The sequence below is a fragment of the Serinus canaria genome, chromosome Z, assembly GCF_022539315.1.
Source record: "Serinus canaria isolate serCan28SL12 chromosome Z, serCan2020, whole genome shotgun sequence".
Taxonomy (NCBI): Eukaryota; Metazoa; Chordata; class Aves; order Passeriformes; family Fringillidae; genus Serinus; species Serinus canaria.
In genome coordinates, this window is record NC_066343.1 from 7,129,662 (window position 1) to 7,151,147 (window position 21,486).

At 41.3% G+C, this 21,486-nt stretch overlaps 1 protein-coding gene across 1 annotated transcript in view; it reads right to left on the reverse strand.

Annotated features, from left to right (window-relative positions):
• RAD23B (RAD23 homolog B, nucleotide excision repair protein) overlaps nt 1-20,487 on the reverse strand; it is a 35,784-nt gene extending 15,297 nt beyond the window's left edge. The window contains exons 1-4 of the mRNA XM_050986682.1: nt 20,301-20,487; nt 7,715-7,796; nt 5,119-5,198; nt 2,653-2,900 (exon numbers count right to left, since the gene is read on the reverse strand). Coding sequence (XP_050842639.1) covers nt 2,653-2,900; nt 5,119-5,198; nt 7,715-7,796; nt 20,301-20,366 — 476 coding nt within the window. The 5' untranslated portion in view covers nt 20,367-20,487. The remainder of the gene's footprint in view (nt 1-2,652; nt 2,901-5,118; nt 5,199-7,714; nt 7,797-20,300) is intronic.
• Between the last annotated feature and the right edge of the window lie 999 nt (nt 20,488-21,486).

Consider the following 21,486-nt stretch of genomic DNA (forward strand, 5'->3'; position numbering starts at 1 on the left):
TATAAACTGCTAACATTTGCAATTACTCCATCTCAAGTTATCAAAGTTGTTAAATTACAGGATTAAAGGCTCACCTCCATGAATAGCAAGGAACACAGAGGCAGAACACTAGGCAGAGGAATACCAGTTTTAATCAGCCACAGCCAAGGGTGCCCAGCTCCCAGGGCTGCAAAATTAAAGCATCAGCCCCCTGGTCTCAGGGTGGCACCCAGGGTGGGTCAGCAGGACTCCTTCAAGGGCATTACAGCCTACAGGGTGGTGCAACTCACTGTGGGGTGCCAGGAAAAAGTGTTGGGGAAAATACAGAGGAAGAACCAAAGGCAGGGAAAGGAAAGGCACCATGCAGAAGGAAAGGTACCATGCAGAAGGAAAGCATGGGTCAAGAGAGCAAAAAGAGGAGGAAAAGGGCCAGTCATACATGAGAAACACTTGCCTGGCCATGCTCTGCACCTCACCACCCATCCATCCTGTCTTTTTATTAAATTCTACTTCTAAAAATTTTTCATAATACGAGGTGTGTGTGTCTCTATTCTACACATGTGTGTATGTGGAATTTCAAGTGCTCACAGGGACAGGGAATTGTGAGATAGGGGGATCCAGACACCTGTGGAGCCAGGAACTGCTGAGACCAGACAGAGTGGAAGTCTGAAGACCAAGGACTGCAACCAGCTCCTGGGTGAGCTCTGTGTGTGTGTGTGTGTGCAATGGCAATCTGAGTAGCAGCGCCTGGAACAAGGTGGCAGGGCTAAGGCAGTCCCAATGCCCTGGTACCAAAAACTTGGCAAACTCTAGGGGGCCAGCTAACAAAACAGAAATTCCTAATTTTCATTTGTGTTTTCTACATATTCCTTTTGCAGTAGTGGGCTTTGCTCTAAACAGCTGGAGGGGAAGTGGATATGGCTGATGTATCTTGCATGAGTGCTGGGATTTTCCCTGCCTGAGCTGACCTAAGCAGCCAGACATATATTAATAAGTATATCCATATTGTGTGTATATTTTGGGAATACACAGTCTTGATAAAATGATAGACTTGAGGACATGGAGCTGCAGGAGCCTCACATTTATCAGGCTACCAGAGTTGGCAACTCCTACCAGCAAGTGAGAGACCATCACATTGATCTGAATGTTTTCAGAAGATACACAAAAATCCAGCAAGGCACTTACAGAAATCTCTGTAAGATCTATACAAGAAATAATTTGTTCCAACAAGAGTGCTTCACTAGAATCTGTCAGTAGTTAAGATTTACAATCAAAAAAAAGATCAAAGACAAAGCAGGATGCCAGCTGGCCTGGCCTTGGGGTCAATAAATCTTGCCTTAGTAATTTAGCTTCTAAAGCAAATCAGAAGCAAACAGTATTCCCTGAAATCAAGGCAGGTGATAACTTTGATGTCTATGTTAAATTATTTTGTTCCTCTCTGTCAAGTGTGTACATTGAGGGTCCCTTACTGCAGTTTTACAAAACTGAAATCCACACATGAAAAGCACTATTTCAGTATGACAGATTGATCTTTGAACCCACTGGACACACTGAGCAGGGGAATAAAAAAAAAGAAAATAACCCCACTCGTATTTTTTAACAACTAAGTGAATTTGACTGATAAATGAAACTTCATTTGCATTCCATTTCTAAGAGATACTCGTTTTTCAGAACTGCAAAATTAATTTGTGTATTTAGTGCAAGAAATTTGTGATGAGTTTTTCAAGACATTAGGCAATTACAGATTTTGCTTTGTTATCATTAAATCAGTATTCGACGGTGTTTAAATACAACAGCTTAAAAAATACTGTACTGTGCACCAGTATTCCCAGAAATAACACACAAATAATTAAATCCCAGAGCATGAAAATGAAGATTTGATGCTATGCAGCACTTCAGGGCCATTAAATTCCAGTTAACAAAATTTTAATCCCTCCCATGCTGTACTTCAGCAACTTAATCAAAAAAAGGCAATGCATACAACAGGGATGAAACCTCTAACTTCCACTTGATTTTCTCAACTGTAGAAAATTGAGGTGGAAAGTTTTCCCAGGTCTCACAATTAATTACCTGCAGATGGGTCAAAGAACACTCAGAAAAAAAAAAAAAAAAACAAAACAACAAAAAAAACCAACCTGGTAGCTTTAAGGCATTACATGATTAAGATCAATACCACATCCAACATTTTGGAAGAAAAAGCTCTTGGCAGAAATTAAGAGACTCATACAGCAATAAGGAATATATGGTTTGAATCTGACCAGCATTATCAAAAGCACAATCAGAGGGTTATGAGCAGGACAGGACACATTCCTCTTCAGACTTCAAGAACTTTTTGAGCAGTAGATGCCCACTGCAGGTGAATATCCTCAGTCTGAAAAGAAACTTGCAGAATAGCAACTCTGAAATGCCTAACAGGAGTTCAAATCTTGTGTCATTTAACTCTCCCCTCCACAGGTGTGTTCCCAAGACCACACTTCCCACAGGAGAAGGCATAAGAAAGGAGGGGTGCTTCTTACAACCAGTAATATCATACTTGAGTCAGAGTCTGAATTACAGTTAAGAAAGAAGAAAAATTATATAGAGAAGGTGATTGGCCTAACACTGTAACAAAAACTTAAAATCAAAACTAGAAGCAACAGAAATGGGAACCCATTTTTGGAGGCTTATTCATACCTGTCAATTGATGATGGACTGACAGCAGCTGGTGCCTCAGGTGGTTTTTCTTCTGGCTTCTCCTCTTTCGGAGCACTCACAGGTGCTGGTTCACAAGCCACTGCATCTGCTGCTGGTGGTGGAGGGACAGGAGCTGGCACAGGGGCAGGAACAGGGATTGGTGCAGCAACTGCTGTGGGAGCTGCAGTTGTTGAGCCAACAGTGGAAGTGGCATTTGATGGCTGAGTTGCTCCAGCTGCTGCTTTGGGCTACAGGAGGACAAAAGAGTTCAGGCACAGAACAAAGATCATAAATCCATGCCTCTCTAAGTTCTCTTAAGACCATTTGTGTTTGCTATCGCTGCCTCAATATCAAGCACAACATTAAAACATTCCAAGACATGAATTGTCTAATGCCCTTCACTGTGTTTAAACAAGCAACTGAGAGCGTCACTGAAGTACTCACACACCTGAGCACTCACACTCTGAGGATAAAGTGAAATGCAAAGATCTAAATATTTACAGACCACAATATTCTAAATATGAACGCAATCCTGTGTTTTACAAAAGCACATTTTCCAGAAGAAACCAAGAGAGTTGCCAAAAAACACCTGCAGAACAATCATAAGCTTTTCTCACCACTCAGATGTGGAGAAAAGTGATTACGACAGAAATCACATTTCATTATAAATGCTGTTTGCTGGAACACAAGATGCGAAAATAAAAAAAAACTTTACCTGCAACATGTTTCAGTTATGCAATCTTTGCATTCAGAGCACTACAATAACATCTCAAATACTTCAGTTCATGAAGTAAGCACCAAGGAAACAGCAGAATGAAGGACTACAAAATTTAGAGCAGAATATTTAGAGTGAATAATACTTGTATCCAATTGTGAAATAATCTTCACATCTCTAATGGAAACCTGAATTTTTCTTGGATGCAGTATTAATCCCATTGTATAGAAACAGCCCCAAGGGCTGAGAAAGCTGACCCCAATCTTTACCTTTCCAAGGGAAATAGCTGAACTTTAACAAAACTACTTATTCAAGGTGCACCACTTTCAGACATTGCCTGCTTGAAGAAGAAAACATTTACTTCCTCCCTTTTTCTGCAAAGAGAGGTAAAGCTAAGAATGAATAGCTTCCAACATGATGGGCACAGCAAATAACATTTTAATAAGCACTCAAAGAAAAACACTGACAGAGCTGGAATGCAAGGGGCGTTATTTTCTGCTGGATTCCTAAACCCTTAATGCAACAACGTCTGAGCATCAGACAAAGTTAGCAGTCTGTGCCTACATGACTGGACATGTCTTACCCACAATAGAATCAGGAAAGGGCAATTGAGCTCCAAGGCTAACAAAAAGATTGTAAGTCTGAAGACATGCCAAAGGGACAGGTCCTTTATTATCAGAATACACTGAATTTAGCAGTTCTTCATGGAGACCTGCCTTTAGAATCATAGAATTGTTGAGGAGACCTTTAAAACGATTAAATCTAACCCAGCACTGCCACACACACCACTAAACAGTTCCTCAAGTGCCACAGCCACACATTTCTTGAACACTTCCAGGAGTGGCAACTGCACAACTTCTCTGGAGTCTTCTGCTACCAACAAAATGAAAAACTGGACTCTGATATCTCATCTGCACCTGTTTTCTTGTACTGATAAATGCCCCTGTGGCAAACCACAGACTAGGAAGCTGTTCATTCAGGAAGACAGCAACAACAGCTATCCTTAACAAGCCCACCTGTTTAATTATGTTTACTATTACCAGATAAGAATAAGGGGCATCAGAATATCTGTTTTCTTTGTTAGGAGGAGGAACTCTAGCTTTGAAATTAATTTAATATTCCAAAACACAGATGAAGCCTATTTTATTCAGATCGCAATGGTCTGGAATGCCTGGAAAAATCAGTGGCTTGATTCCTGGAAGCAGCCTGACAAGTGGTTCAGAGAAGACATACTTCAAACACGTGTCACAGCCATTCCCTATAAATTGCACTTGCAGTCTTTCAAAACCCGCAGGTTTGTTTACTGCCAGATGTATCCTGTCTCTTCTGGTTTATGCTGTTGATTTTGACAGAAGAAAAAGCCATGAACTATGAAAAGCAACATGGCAAGGCTGGAAGAGCTCCATGCAGAGGATTTAACCACAAACTACTTAGGTTGCCTTCTTTCTTTTAATAATAAAAGGGAAAAAATAACAGAGAGACATGAAAGAATAAACAGTAAAATCAGCCATTAGCAATTTTTTTCTTTGATACAAATATTCAGCACAGAGCAAAAGTAAAAATCAGCCTAGGAAAACCAAGACTGTGAAGCAATATTTTGTATCTATTCACGTAAGCTTTTTACTGTTGACCTGAATTTGCTTATGATGAAATTCCACTGGTTTTAAGGATGGACACATACAACCACTCATCTCAAGAAAAAACAGAATTAAATTAATGAAGCTTTCTACTCAAAAGAAACTATTACTCACTTTTGTCACCATAACCACCACAAAGTTCTTCTCATCTATCTTGTATTCTTTAAGAGCAGTTTCATCATTAAGGATTTTACCTGGGAAATTAAACAGGCAGAAATTAAGAAGCTGCTTAACAAATAAGTAAATGATCTTGGGATTTCTTCATGAAAACATGTTTTATGCAGATTAATAAATAAATGTTAAACAACCCAACAAAAAACGGTTTGGCCATTAAGCTTTGGCAGCAGAGCTACGATTTTCCTCATGTGATGTACAGAGTAGTGGATACCTTGAGGGCTGCTGCCCTAAGTGTTGCAGATACTTTAAAGCAATTTAAAATAAAAGCATGAAATCTGGAAAGATTCACTGGAATCTGGAAAGATCCTTAACAAAGATACATGTAATACTGAGGAAAGGCATTAACACACAAAAAGCTTAATCAAGTAACTTATGTCTGATTACACAGCAAGAGAAATTCCTTTCTACTTATCTTCCATTTGTTCTTCAGATAAGAGCATTACCTGCAATAACAAGTGTGTGACCTTGCAACTTTTACAATTTGCAAGGCTAAAACATTAGAAAATGCTAGAACAATTCCATAACTTGCCACCTTGACAGAAGGATGAACAAGCTATCAGACAAACCCAGAAACATCTGTCATACTATGACTTCTGATGTTTCATAAGCAGAGGTGGTACTGTGACAAAATAGATTTGCATCACTTCTACAATAACTTAGGAACACAGTAAGCCACATACTTTTTGCCTTTTCTTAGAATAAGCTGACTTAGAGGTAGCACCACAAATCAGAAAAACAAGACAGTATTTCAGTGAGTTTTATAGCACTGATTTCTACTACAGAATTTTCAGGGAATTTTTTACAGTTTAAATGATTAATTTTCTGAAGATGTGCTGCAGACTACTTTCATTTCATAACATCTCTAGTGGGCTGCAACCAGAAGGACACATCCTGATGATTGCAAGGAAATCAAGCAACACAAACACTTAATGGCACTCAGAACACAAAAGACTGGTTCCACCAGCCTTGCAGGTCAAACATTCAAGGAAATATTACATGTAGTGCAGTAATAGCAAAAAAATACCTGTAGCATCTGACTCAGAACCTACAAGGGTTTACCCACAGGTTTTTACAGGCACTTCAGGGAAGGCTTTAATGAATGTGTATGCAATATAATATATATACTTTATGAAAGTATACATACAGACATCCTGTCTTCTTAGAACACACCACTCTCAGGATTTCTAGAGCTCACCCTAACTCAGATGTCAACACAAGGGACAATCAAAGTCTCTCTAATCAAAGTCAGCTGGGGATATCACTTTGCTTTACCAAACTATGAAAATTCTACAGCTCATTTTTATAAAAGTAAAAATGTCATCAATATACCCTCCTATCTCTTGTCTAAGAAAAAAAGAGAATCCGTCTTTATACAATATTATATTCTCAATCTTATTTCTTGTATTTCCTACTGTTTGTGAGGATTAATCAATACTGCAGATACATTCTGACTTCACAAAACACTCGAGTCATGTCACAGAATCTTATGCAATCTTTGATTTTTGCAATCACAGAAACACAACATTAAGAGTGTCGTGCAGTTACACACATTGCACAAAACCTTCTGCCTGGTCCACATCTCTTGGTCTGGCATGAGGACTTCCATGTTCATGTTCTTGGCATGCACTCCCCCCACTGAAGTACCAGGGACATAAAACGTGCTATGAGATGTAGTCCAGAGGAGCTGTACAAACACAGAGACTCACAGCTTCTCTCCCATCAGCATCTCTCCACTGTTAACAGTGGCTTTGGCTTATCACAAGTGAAAGAGACAATACTTGTTACAAAGCAGTAAGTACATGACAAAAGTGAAAAGTTCACCAAAGTTTCTTTCAAACCCAGTTTTAGAGAAAAAAAAACACACTAGAGAGAGTACTGGAATAGTACCAAAGTTCTGATATGAAGTGAGAACAAAAAAATGGATTTCTGAATTAGCACCAGAATGAACAAGGCAAGTAAAATAAAGCTCAAATAAAGTTAATTTCATGTTTTTAACTGACACTAGCCTGCTTTTTGCTAGTACATAATGCACATTTCTAATGACAGAGCTTAAAATTATTGAAAGTGCCTTTGTATAGCAAGGATTTGGTGGTGGGTTTGTTTTGTCAATCCAAAAGAAATAATCTAGTTTTTAATTCTCTGTGGTATATACAGCAATGCTTCAGCTGTATATACCACAGCATAAATTGAACAAGAAAAAAATTAAGCCAGAACAGCAGCTTTGGCCTGCTTAAATCCTGAATTCTTGTAAAAAAGAAAAAAAACCCTATTTCTTCTTCACCCAGCATATCCGTAAGACATCATGTTACAAGAGAAAAGATGACAGACACACATGCATTAAAACTTAAAAATTTCTGATTTAAAATAAAGAGTTACCTTTGACATTGAGTTAATTTTTGTGTTTGTGGGGGTTTTTATTCTATCTGTACTTCAGTTCTTAGAATTCTCAGAAGACTTAACATTCACATCCAAGTCAAACAACAACATAAAATAAAGCAGGTTCAGATAAGTTTATCTTCAGAATATCCATTACCTGCATAAATTAGTTTTTGGCCAGCTACTGGAAAGGCATCTTTCCCCCTTTCTGATTCAATCTTCTCTTTCAGTGCCTTCACCTAAAATACAAAAACAGTCTTAATGAAAACAAAGTTCACAGTACAAACTTAATTAAGTATACTTTAAGTTTTAAATACTGAAGAGTAGTTTCAATCATGCCTTGATTATGTCAAGTTTATCAGCCTTCAGAATATGTCACTGCAACCACCTTGCAGAGCAACATGCCCCTTTCCCAAATAATCTCCTGTGCTGAATCAAATCAGGTAATTAATTTTTCCATGAGAAGTTATTAGTATGAGTGCACAACACAGTGAAAAAGCAAATGAAGAAATTTGGGAGCAAAAATGTTTTCATCACTTGACCCATTTGCCCTGTCCTTCACCTGAATGCAGAGTGTACACCTGCTATAAACAGAGCAGAAGGTTGTCATCATCATAACCACTTTTCAGGGAATGCCTGGATTTTTTTCTTTTTTTTTTTTTTTTTTTTTTGTGAGCTCACCATGGCATCCAACCTTGAAGTCCCCATACACAAAGACTTGTGCAAAATGTTCAGATCCTTTTCTTACATAGATTGTTTTCAACTCCTCCTTCCCTACCACAATTTCTAGAGCTTCACACAGCAATTCTAAGCCTATACATTTACTTTTTTGCACTGATGCATCACCCACACTTTCACAGCACCAATAGCTCAAGTGGCCCTGCTAGCTGCTGTCATGTATGAGAATGCTCTCAGTTCTCCAGCAAGACTCTGTAATGCTACCCTGAGAAGGTAAAGTAAGCTCCTGTAAAAGCACTCCTGCACTGACACATCTGCAGTCATGTTTTAAGACAAACTGCCTGCAAACAGAGTCAATTCTGCTTGCTTTTTTGCAGACACTCCCAGTGTAGAGAAAACAAAGACATCCAATCTGCTATAAGCTTATTACTACAAGCTAACACCACCTTCTAAAGGTTGGGGGTTTTTTCCCAGAATATTAAAAAAATCTATTTCATAAAGCTCTGCAAGGATACAGAATGCAACATATTGCTTCCCTCTATGGAATTAAACAAAAAGAGGGAGCCAGCTCTTCTCCCCCAGCAGATGAAGAAAGGATGCTTTTGGCATTTTGTACCATACATGCCATCCCAGCACCTCCCAAATGCTTTGGAATTAGTCTCCAACCAGGCAGTTGCTCTCCCACAGCGAAACTAAGAGCAGCTCACTGCCACCCATAAGTCCTGAGGATAGTCAAATTTGACATTAGTTTGCTGGAAGCATCATCATTCTCACGCACTTACTTTACAACAATCTGTCCTGTCCCTGGATTTACATTTATTTTTAAAGCACATTTTCTTGAAAATTAAAAATATGAACTTGTTAATTCCTCCCCAGTTTTAAGGATGGAAGTGACTCACGTTGCTACTGAACAATCTCCTTCACCACAGATAAGCCACCAAGGATTTTTTCCCTAAACTTTAATAGTAATACTGTCTAATACTTCACACAACTTCAGTTAAAGTCCTGCATGAGCTAGGGCAAATCCCTTGAATCACATTAAAAACCTGTTTTGTTTGCAAATGTCTACTTTTTAAGACTCTCCTTATGTATTCTTATACTTATGCACTTGTACCAATCACTCAAAAATAATGACTCCAGACTACTTCTTGTATACCTAGGTACCATGTTTGTCATAGATTTGTAAGAAATATTGTGATGTGACTAACATGCATAATCTACTTTCAGGGAGAAAATTAAAGTTTGTTTCATGTCCACTGCATCAATCAAGTCACTGGCTTCAAATGTCTACTTAGTCTCCTTTATTTTCTATTGTTTTATTTCAGCCAGCAGTCTTTTTCCCACAGGGAACAAAACCAAGATGTGTTATTTGAAACATAAATGTTTGAGCAGCTAACAGTCCAGGACACACTGAACACACATGTTGATTTACTACACAATAATTGGATCCATGAAAAGGAGTTAAGATATTTACTGTAGGAGGATCCAACAATTCATTTGCCTTTGCTGACCACCTGTGTGTAGCAAAGGCAAATGAATTGTCCCCTTGTTATTACTGTGCTGTGATTGATGTACTGCAAGCGACCTGGGGCACTGACATCTTCCAAAATCTCCCCAAAAAAAGTCTGTGGCAGACTTATGGAGGGGGTTTGCAAACAGGACTATGCCTTCATTCCTTTGGCAGGTGGCATTCATCTCCAGACGCAGGCAAACTTCCATTTACACCATGGAGCCAAGGGAAATGAGAAAAAAAAAAAATTCTGGGAATCTGTTCCAGTGTTTCACCATTCTCACTGTACAAAATTCCTTCCTTACATCTACTTTTAACAGGCCTGCTAAGAAGTCTGTCCCCATCTTTCTTATAAAGAACCTTCTGTTTAGCACTGGAAGGTTCTCCAAGATCTCCACAGAGCCTTCTCTTCTCCAGCCTGAACATCCCCAGCTCTCTCAACCAGTCTCCACAGGAGAGGTGCTCCACCCTCTGAAGACCTTCATGGCCTCCTCAGGACCAGCTCTAAAAGGTCCACATCCTTCATGTGCTGAGCACCACCAAGAGCATGCAGCCCCATGTTCCACAGGGTTACACCTCGGAAAACTAACTCAGCACTCACAGGCAGTTTCAGCCTTGTTGGACATTCAGGTGGCCATGCTTCAGTTGTACAGGCCCCTTCCACAATCAATAAACCCTCTCTGCATACTAATACAGACATAATTTTTATTATTGTGGTGGTCTAGGTCAGGACAGACTAAAGACATACACCAATTACTATCCAGTAACTGGATCCATGTGAAGCAGTTTGGTATTTATTGCCTCAGTGAAATAGTTATCAATGCAAATAACACCATGAGGTTACAGAACCATGGTGGCTCTGAACATAAAAACAAACTACAGGTTTTCTCCTAGACAACAGAGACAATCTTTGGCTAAAGCTTGCCAATACAGGGGCCACCATTAACTTCTTAATTCTTGAAAAGACTGGAAATCCTGAAGAGAAAAGGCCATTAGAGTTTTCAGTGCTGGTCTTTATTTTCTGCTTGTCTTCTTGACACATACATCAATCAGTTTAAGAACAGATTATATCCTAAATTGTAACACAAATTACTTCAGTTCTCCAGCTGACAGCTTACAAAAATCTGAAAGAAATTTAAGCTTAACATAACTGAGCCAATTTACAGTATTTTGCTATCTATGCCCAGGGATACTGTCATTTGCAAAGGGGAAGATCATTTACATAGGTCTCTCATTTAAATGGACATTCACTCTACTGTGAACTTTTGCCATCCAAAGATACTTGCTATCTTATGGTGACTGACAGTAATCCACCATGGGCTCCTAATCACAAATTTAAAATTCTGTCATGTCATCCAAGTTACCCCTTTAAAACTGAAAATACATCAAGTAGTCGAGTAACTTCAAGATTACATTCAAAAACATTTCAGAGCATTGCTTAACTGCTTTATAAAGAATAGTGATTTAGATAAGGGAATCTGTCCTATCTCAAATGAATACAATGAACTGATCGGATCACACCTATTCAAAGGAATAAAAGGACTTAAACCAACTCTTAACTACTAGAGCTTGAACCCCCCAAAATAGGCAGTCAGCTACAGACTTCGTTGTTCTCCTATTAGAGACAGAAATTCAAGAAAACACTCAGGCTAAAATAAAAAGTGTTTGCCTATCTTCTCGCTTTCATCACTGCCTAGCCTAGGAGGCCAGAAAGACATCATTTGCAGAGGATACAGTACTAATTCTCAGAATAAAAAAAGGAATAGATAAGATCAGATACATCAATTTTAGCAGTAACATTCCAGTGTCATAGAATTTCCTCTTGTAGTTCCAACTGGAATGACTGAAGGCATAGTGAGAATTAACTGTGCCAATAATTCTGCTAAGAGAGGAAAATGCAAAACGGTGCAACAACCTGTATGTCAGACAGTAGTATGATCCATCTTCATTTAGATTTAATCCATAGAAATTCCATTTTCAAGGAGGAATTAAAAAAAGAGAGAGAGAGAGAGAAAGAGGGAGAGAGTTGGAGAGAAGAAGAAGCTCTCTCAATGCTTCTCAGAAAATACAACTGCATCTTCCAGCTGCTGGTGCAATGAAAGGCTGAAAAAAGCAACATCCTAAACTTTGCCTCTAGCAAATTAGGTTGCTAAGAACCTAACTCCAGCACCACCATTGGTTATTAAGTGAAAATTAATTTTGGGAAAGCACACCCAGCACACTGATCCATCAAACTGAGAAACCATTCATAGACTATGATTTATTTTACTCATAAATACAGATCCATAAACCAAACCTTCAGGCTTCCTAGCTTTATTCAACCTGATTAGGGTTCAAAATGTATTTCAGACCTCACCAAATCCCATTTTTCCTCTGCCCTTATAAAATTTCACAGCACAATAAACAGAGCCTGTACTTTATGGCAATAACTTTAAGAATGAGCATCAATTCATCTACAAACACTTTACCCTAAAGATTCAGAAACAGCACACTTACAAGCCAAGATGACTTTCTTCTGTCCCCTATGAACTCAGATGTGAAATTCTCCCTACTACTCAGAAACTGAACGCAATGTCCTCGAGAATATATTATGCCATGCAATCGGTTTAACAAAGAAAGAGCTGACTGACTCCTAACTGAAAAACTGAGGTCTTCCAAAGAAATACCAGTCATCAACTGTATCCCAGACAGGCATCTAAAAATGGCTTTCATGAAATCACCAGTTGTTCCTTGCAGTCACTTTTTGCCAGCTAAGCAAGCATGCTGGGTTCCATCCAGGCAAGCAGCTCCCATTGATCACACACCCTCCACCCTTCCCTCTCACAGACCAATTTTCATTTCCCCCACCTCATATAAATGCTAACATAGAAGAGGCAAGAATCATCAGTTCATTCAGAGACTCATTTCATAAATCCTAATGAAAAGGTGAACAGTGTATTTTCATTGGTTTTAATGCATAATTACACAGGCAAGACAAATTGCTGAATTTCTTGAGATGCTGAATACAAAGCTGAAAAGGATCTCTTCTGACATCAAGCCACAGACTCATCTTCCACACCATGATCTTCATCAGGAATCTGATGCACCCACAGACAAGGTTGTTTGCTACCTCCACCATGAAGCTGCTACAAAGTTTACTCTGATATCGGAAGTCTTTTCCTAGATTCCATCCCAAGTTAAATCATAGACTATTAATACTGATTTGTTCTTATGCTGATGTCATTCAAGCATGAGTAGCCTTCCCACATCCACTGGTGCTTGACAGCATAAAACATTCACCAAAACTTAGAGCTAAGCCAAGCAGGTGTCTTTAGTTTCCTTTCATGTCAGAGTCACAGTCTCCCACAGGCTCCAGGCACCTCTTTCCAAAGGTAGAAATTCATTTCCTTTGGGAACAGGTGGCCAGCACACTCGAAGCAGAACAGCATCACTACTCTCTCTGGATGTTTCAGGATCTATGATCTTCAGGGCTTCACCTTTTAATGAACCCAATTCCAATTAATCTATGCAGCTCATTTGAGAGCTGTTTACCAAAGTCTGACCCTCAATTAGGCAGACAGGTACTAATGTTAAACTTTGTGTTTTTCAATGTCATCATGCTTCTCTTGATTTGAAATCAAATTCTTATCAAATGGATTAAAGGACTGTGAAGAGATGGATCCCAAGACCAACTCTGAAAGACCCTCACTACCAGCCTAGCTCTGCTGAACTGCTTCTCTTGGAGAATAAATGCTGCACAGAGGGTTGTTTTTAAAATCTACATTATGATTCTCTGCCACTTAATCTTTTTCTGTAGTAAGGTAATATGTTTCTCCCAGACTTCTCTCAAAGTCATGGCTAGATAAGGACAAAAGCATTTACTCCAAAGGGCTTTGCTCTTTTCCTCCTCCCTGAGGTAGGGTATCATAGTCTGAAAACTTGTGTAGAATTTAGAGTTAATATTCCCGAGTTTTTCCCTCCCACTGCCCTTGCAAAAATATTTACCACATGTTATACTGCTACATAAATACTGCTCAAAGTCAGGAGAGGACAATGCAGCTGTATCAGACAATAAACCTGCTAATGAAGCAACAAAATGACCAGTGCAACAGGTTTTACTACCCTTAATCAAACTCCATGATCAGCAACTGATTAATGACAAATATTGTGCCTACTACTGAAAACATGCAGAGGATAAGAAATTACTAAGCTCATAAGTCAACACTTTATAGTACTTTTACTGGTAGGAATCTATTTGGTTCCAGCTACTTCTTTCTACAAATCATAAAAGCAGGTTTTTCTGGCACAAAACTCAATTTACAGTGTTCTCTTATATTTTCTTTCTAAACAGGACAGTCATATTTAGTCAGAAAGCAATAATAATGGTGGTTACATGAAGAGATCACTGCCCTACTTCAGGCCTCAAAGGCATAACAGATACAGTAATTGGGAAGAACCACAGGAGAGGAAGAGCCTTGTGAATCCAGTCAGGCTTATAAGCTTAGTAAGTGCCTGGGAAAAAAAACAACAGTTGTACTCAAATAAACAAGGCATCTAGAATTACTCCTGCATTTAAAAACAGACAGGATAAAGTGTTCATAAGCTCCTTTATTTACTTGCTGTATTTACTGCTGCCGAAACTTGCAGCATCCTCTGAAGAAAAATAATCTGGAATTGTCAAGGTAAAAATCCAAACTTAGCCCTGACATTTACTTTCTCTGCAATTACCTCCATCTTTCTAATTTCCTCTACAAATTGAGCTTATCTACACACAAGTGATATTTATAAGTCTAGTCACCGTTATGTACTGACCAGAGATCAAGAGAAATAATTTCTGATCTCAAAGCTGGCCTCCAGGCCTCCACACACTTCGGTCCTGCATTTCAAAATTGATGTATGCCCTGTCTGAAAGAGGAGACACCGGGGCCAGTTCTCTGATGCAAAACGGTGACTAAAAGCAGCTTCATACTAACACAGGAACACAAATGTCAACCTAAAGCAGAGCTTTCAGCTATCTGCAGCTTGAAGAAAAATAGCAGGATGGACAGTTCTGCCTCTGAAGCCACAAAGGCTTGTTTTAGGAAGAAAGCTTACATTCTGAGTTGTGACTCTTCCAATGATCTTGTTAATTAGCACAAAAAAATCTTCCTGTAGATTTGGGCAGACAGCTTTTACGACAGGCGTATTCCCCACAAACCCATTTACAAGTATAAAAGTGACACAGTTGTTTGAGTATGAAGAAAAGTGGCAAGCCATTTCGATCAATGCAAAAAAGACACTTAACCCTTTTCCAACACTGCATGCCTCTGATACAAAAACACAGGGAAAGACAAGGAGAGGGAGAACCAGAGCCATTGTCTAGGCAACACTCTGTGTGCTCACAGCCACGGCAAGCTCTTCCCTTTCCCCGTTCCTTTGGTGCTCCCTGCAGGGCAGCATGCAGAGGACAGCCATCCTTACAGGCTCTAGGTAAGACATGCTGCACATCACAATCTCCTGTGAAATAGAGAGATTTGTCTCACTGAGCCCACTCCACCCACAGGAACCTTGACCAAAGACACTAACCTTGGTGGGAGAAAACATTGCCAGCCCTACCTTTCAGTGCTGTAAGTTTACACCACCCTAATTCACACCTACAGATGACCTTTTCTGTGTTTCAGGAATTCAAAGAAAATGTTTTCAAAAGGTTTGTCAGTAAATACAGCCATTTACACACAAGGGCAGCAATGGGATTCCAGCCAGCAGTAGGATCATCTGCTCATATTAATTCTTTTTAATTAAGATGTACTCTACCTTTTAACCAACTCGCAAAGGGAACACCTTCCAGCCTGTTGTTATCCATATCATGGACAGATACCCTTGCTTTCCAGTCATAACTGCAAAACAGACCTTAAATATATGTCTAGAACCATCTTTAAGTATATGCAATCTCTATATTTAACTTCTCAGAGTACTAGCCACCTTGGGAAGCTTAGATTTTGAGAAATACAGCACATAATACTGCCAAATTATTAAAAGTACAAAGCTAACTTTTCTTTGCTAACAGCTAAACTAGGTAAGAACATTCTCAATAAAGTAGTTGAAAAATTATGGGCAGAGCCACAGCGTTTGAAAAGTGGGCAACATGTAAAAACATATTCCAATATGAATAAAATAATTTTAGTTGTATAAATTTATGCTACCTTATCGTTTCCCTTATTAAATTTTTAAAAAATGTGTCATCCTGCCCTAAGTTCTTTGGAAATTTTATTTAAACATTTACTAGAATTCCAGGAAAATATTCCTGAACTTGTGAAAGCCTAGCCTTCTTCAGCCATGAATCAGAACAACCTCCTTGCTTGAAAATCCTAACTCTAATCAGGAAAAAATAAAGGACTATCCACCAAAGAAAAGCAGTAGCAAAAATCCCCTACAGAGTTAATTAAACATGTATAAATTGTAACAGACCAAAATTCCAAAATTCTATAGTCTGTGAAGTAAATATGAAAACAATGAGAAAAAAAAATGGAGCTACTCTTATTCTAGTGATCTCTGAAGTTAAATTTTGCAGAGTCATGTATCAAACCACAAGCAGCAAGTACAAGCCCTTCAAATTCACACCTCCTATGCCTGTGCAAGCACACACACACAAAATAATAAAATCCTAAACAGAGGCAAGAACAACAAAACAATACTCTAGAAGAGGATAAAGATACCTACTGTACAACCCAAAGAGTAATTAAAAAAGTATACCAAGACCTGAAAAACATCTTTAACCTAGAAGGGTACTTCTGGATTTTGAACTGAGCACTTTTCCTCTAACCATAAAATGATATATTCCCAGGGAAATACAAAAACAATGCTCTTACCCACAACTGTTGAAGGATTAACCTGCACTGAAACACATGTAGAAAGGAGGTTTTTAAGGGTATGTTCACACTCATTCACAAGTTACAAGCCCAGGAGTCAGCTTTCACCATTTCACTCAGCAGCAGCCCCTGATTTTTTCCAGAACTGCTACAAAGTTAATTCTTCTGACACAGTAACGTTACCATCCCAAAATCTCCACATAAAGCATACACATACTAAGGACACATCAGAACACGGCAGAAGCTCAAACTTCCACAACTAAGTGTTCTGCTGACATGGTGTTAAACAAGCTGGCTTTGCCTGGGTGTTCAAGGGCTGCGGTGGAACAGCGAAATGTGAAAGCCCATATTATGTGACACAGAGACTGCAGCCAAAAGACTGCTGACATCCTGAATATTCCTTGCACTTCTCTGCATTTTGACAATCAGGTTTTTAGGTTAACAGTGCAGGGGGAGCTGAAAACAAAACAGGGCAGACTTAACTTTTGCTTGGTGTTTCAGTTTTGAAGTTAAGAATGTTTGTTGAAGATTTTTAAAACCCTGCTTCGTGTCTACATAGTGATAGCTACAACAGAAGTGCCACATTTAGAAGCCTACAGTGTCACCTCAGACAAGAGATGCGGCTACACAGGTCTGCACCAGTGTCAGTGCTTATTATTTGCTCCTAACACAATGTTTAACATGTTTGCTTTCTCACAGAGAGCCAACAAAAAGCAGCAGCTTGTGAAGATGGATACACGCTTTCCTTTACTTTGGTTTGGTCTAAACACGGAAGCTCTGAGTGACCCCACTCAGAACACCAGAATGGCCACAATGGGTAAATCCACCCCTGTGCAGAGCTTGATGGGCCCATCACAAAACTTAAGAGAAAAACAGCCAGGTTTGCAAAACTTTAATTTGATAACAGACCTTCCCCAATAATAGGGCCTGAGGCTAAATATTTTCATCTTCTTTAGTCAGTCAGGATACCTGAGTCTTCACCCAGTGCTTTTGGCAAGCAAGATAATAGCTTCAAGAAGAGTTTTCTCTCACTCAAAATACTCAGTTGGCCAATGTTTTAAAACACAACCAAACCAAACTAGTCACACTATCGAAGGCAAGTTTAAAATTCACCTGTGTGACTTAATAGAAAAAAAAAAAAAAAAAAAAAAAAAGACCAGTTGCTTGTGCACAGAGCTAATTAGCAAGGCCAATTAGCTATTGGGAAGTATGCTGCTTCAATTTATTACTGGAGGTTGGTTTAAATATTCCTACCAATGACAGCTCTCAGTTACAAGCAATAAATCTTGCTACCTTGCACAGTCTCTCCAGATTACCTGGGTGTTGAGAGTAAGGGGAGAAATTGCTAGGAACACAAAAGCCAATTTTACAGAACCAGAACCCAACTTGGGAGCAACAGGTTTCCTGTGCCTATCGCAACTACATGATTTTTGGCCTTGTCACAGCACAGGGCAGAAATCCAAGTAAACAAGCCTACCTCTGAGAAACACACACATGGTCCAAATACTAAAAGTAATGTTTCCCAAACTCTATGAAACACGTTTCAAGGTCTCAGGAAATTAATCTAAGAAACCAGAGCACTTTTAACTAAAATCCGTGTATTCCAAAAAAATCTGACTGAGAACTTCAAAGCACACACTTGTGAGGCACTTCCTCCACACAGCATATTTCTAAGTGTTTTCTGATTTTAAGACCCAGTTTGTAACTGAAGGCTCAAAGCTGAACTTCTCTTTACTAAGTTCTACGATTTTTAGTATTTCCAACAGTAATTTTCTTAGTAATTTTCTAAAAAGTGTGCCATGGAAATTTAAGCACGTTTTTCACCTCTACAGCTAATAACAAGATCAAATCTTTATTCTGCTCTTTTTAAAACAAAGTTTCCCTCAAATTCTACCAGATTTCCTCTGTCTTAACATCCAGTCCTGGCCAAAACCTGAAGCTATGCTCATGAGGAGCATTTTTATTTTGAGCTACTGTAGCTGCTACATCTATAAACAGAGGGTGCAGTCTCATTTCCCACAATCCAACTTGTAGTCATTGCATTCTGCTGTCTCATAAACTGGTGAGGGCTTTGAATGGCAACACTCCTTCAGTCCTCTCCTTGAATTTACTTCCCAGGACCTTACTGAATGCAGAGAGCAAGAGGAAAAAAAAAAGAAGAAAGAAACAAAAAAAAAAAAAAAAAAAAAGAAAAGAGTTTTCTCAGTAGCAGCAAAGACTTATGTTTTAAATATTTGAAGGTTTCTGACCCCTGTTTCTCCTAGGCATTTGCCATGCCCCTCAGTCACAATGGTAACTCAAATGAGCTCTTAGATCAACTTTCAAGTGTCTCCCTTTATTTTTCTTAAGATGGAAGAGGATGAACCAACAGCCTTTATAAAAGCAGAGACAATGCTCCATAGTTTCTAGAGCTTCACTGCCCACCTGTCACAGGAAAGGTTGCTGGAAAGGAAAGCTGTCAGCCACCTCAGATCTTTCAAACCAAGGCCACAAGTGTGTCTGGACTTGGCTATCAAAACAACCATCTCTGCTCAGGCAAGTGACAAGGCAACTTCCAACCCTGCCAACTCACTTAGGGCCCTTCCTCTCATCTCAGAATACTGCATTTCCCTGAGGATTTTCCAGCAGGCTCCCGTGTGCCAGAAGAAAACATTCACCTGGAAGCAAAACATGTCTCCTCCTCACTCAGAGCATCCTCAGACACATCCAAAGGTGGCAGGGAGGGGGAACGAGGCTGCTGTGAACCCCATCACACACCCCAACACCAGCTGCACCGAGGACAGCAGAGTCTCTCCTGCACTCCCTCCCCTCCTAAGTGCAGACTGATTAATCACTGCAGCTCGCCCCGTGAGGCCAAACAACAAAACCTCCCACCTCCACACACCTGCCGGGGCACAAAGCGATGCACCTGGCAGCAAACACCAGCCCCTCTCCAGATCACACTCCTGCCACGGCAGAAAAGCCCCAACACCCTCCCAGCGTTTCCCTTGTGGGAATCCATGGAAGGATGGGAAGGACCACCACATTTTCCTTCTGCTGGACCCCCAGACCCACCTCGGGAGAGAGATGGTCCCGCAATATCCCCTCTCCCAGTGCTCCCATTACCCAAACCTGCGCCCCACTGACTGCTAACCCACGGCACCCCGCTTCCCGACAGGAAAAACTTCCCTTTCCTACAGAGCTCCTCTCCTCCCAGGACTACGCGAGATATTTATTCCCCCTCCCACCTCCCGGGCTGTTTTCCCTTTCCACCTCCTGGGCTATCTCCCCGGGCTATCCCCCCTTCCACCTCAGAGCAATTCCCCCTTTCCATCTCCCGAGCTATTCCCCCTCCCACCTCCGGGGCGTTCTTCTCAAAAACAAGGGGGGAAAAGTCCTTCCGCCGGAGGTTTGGCCACGGCAGCCCCTTTCCTTCGGCGATGGGAAGTCACTCCTACCCACCAGCACCCCGAGGAAAAGGGGTCCCTCATCACCCCCGGCTGAGCACACCCCCTCCCCGCGGCCCCCAATCCCCCAAAACCATCCCCGGCGGACACCGCACCACCCCCGCGGCCCTAACCCCTCACTGAATCTCCAGTCTCCTCCACAGGAGGAGTCCGTCCCCCCCTTTCCCCGGGGGCGAGAGCACAGATCCCCGCATCCCTGTCTACGGCCGCGCTCCGGAGGGGGGGGGGGGGGGTGCGGTGGAGGGGGGGAATGGCGGGGAGGGAGCCCGAGAATGGCCGCACCGTCTCCTCGGGGTCGATGTCGATGCGGAAGGTTTGCTGCTGCAGCGTCTTCAGCGTGATCTGCATGGCGGCGGGTACGTGCCGCGCTCCGGCCACCCTCGTCCCTTCCCCGGGAAGAGGTGGCGGGGAAGAGGCCGGGAAAGGGAGGAGGAGGAGGGAGGCGGTGCCGGGCTCGGCGGGAGGGAGGGACGCGCATGCGCCGCCTGAGGTGCCCAGCACGGCGCAGGCGCCGGCGCGCCTGAGGGCGGTGAGGGCGGAGGAGGGGCGCGGGCAGAGACGCAGAAATACAAAAATATATATTTATATATATGGAGAGAGAGAGAGAAGGAACGGAGCGATTGCTGGGGAAAAGGTCTGCGAGTCCGGACTGCGAGCGGATTGTACCGTGTGAGCCAGGCCGTGGCACTGAGTGACGCGTCCAGTCGTTGCTTGAACACCTCCGGGGCAGTGACTCTGCAGTCTCCCTGGGCATCCCGTTCCAATGCCCAGTCACGCTTTCTGTGAAGAAATTTTTCCTAATATCCAGCTAAATCTCCCCTGGCCGGGCCAGGGGAGATTACTACATTACCTCCGTGGACCGCCTGTTCCAATGCTTTTCACCATTTCTGTGAAAAAATTCTTCCTAATATCGAAATTAACCCCCCTCTGCCACAGCCTGAGGCCGTTTCCTCTCGTCCTATCCCTGTTCCCTGGAGCAGAGCCCAAGCCCCTGGCTGTCCCCTCCTGGCAGGAGCTGTGCAGAGCCACAAGGGCCCCCCCGAGCCTCCTTTGCTCCAGGCTGAGCCCCTTCCCAGCTCCCTCAGCCTCTCCTGGGGCTACATTCCCTTCCCAGCTCCCTTCCCTTCCCCGGACAAGATCCAGCCCCTCAATGTCCTCCTGTAAATGAGTGGCACAGGACACACCACTTGTAAGTTGTTACACAAGTTTATCAATACACACTTGCGGGTTTATAGCACCCCAGTTCTGCCAGTGCTGGTTTCATAGAATATAAAAGACCATCTAGTCCCAACCCCTCTGCCATGGGCAGGGACACCTCCCGCTAAACCAGGTTGCTCAAGGTTGCTTTATCCAACCTGTCCTTGAACACCACCAGGTGCTGGGGCATCCACAACTTCCCCAGGCAACCTGTTCCAGTGTCTCACCATCCTCACAGCAAAGAATTTCTTCCCTACATCCAACCTAAATT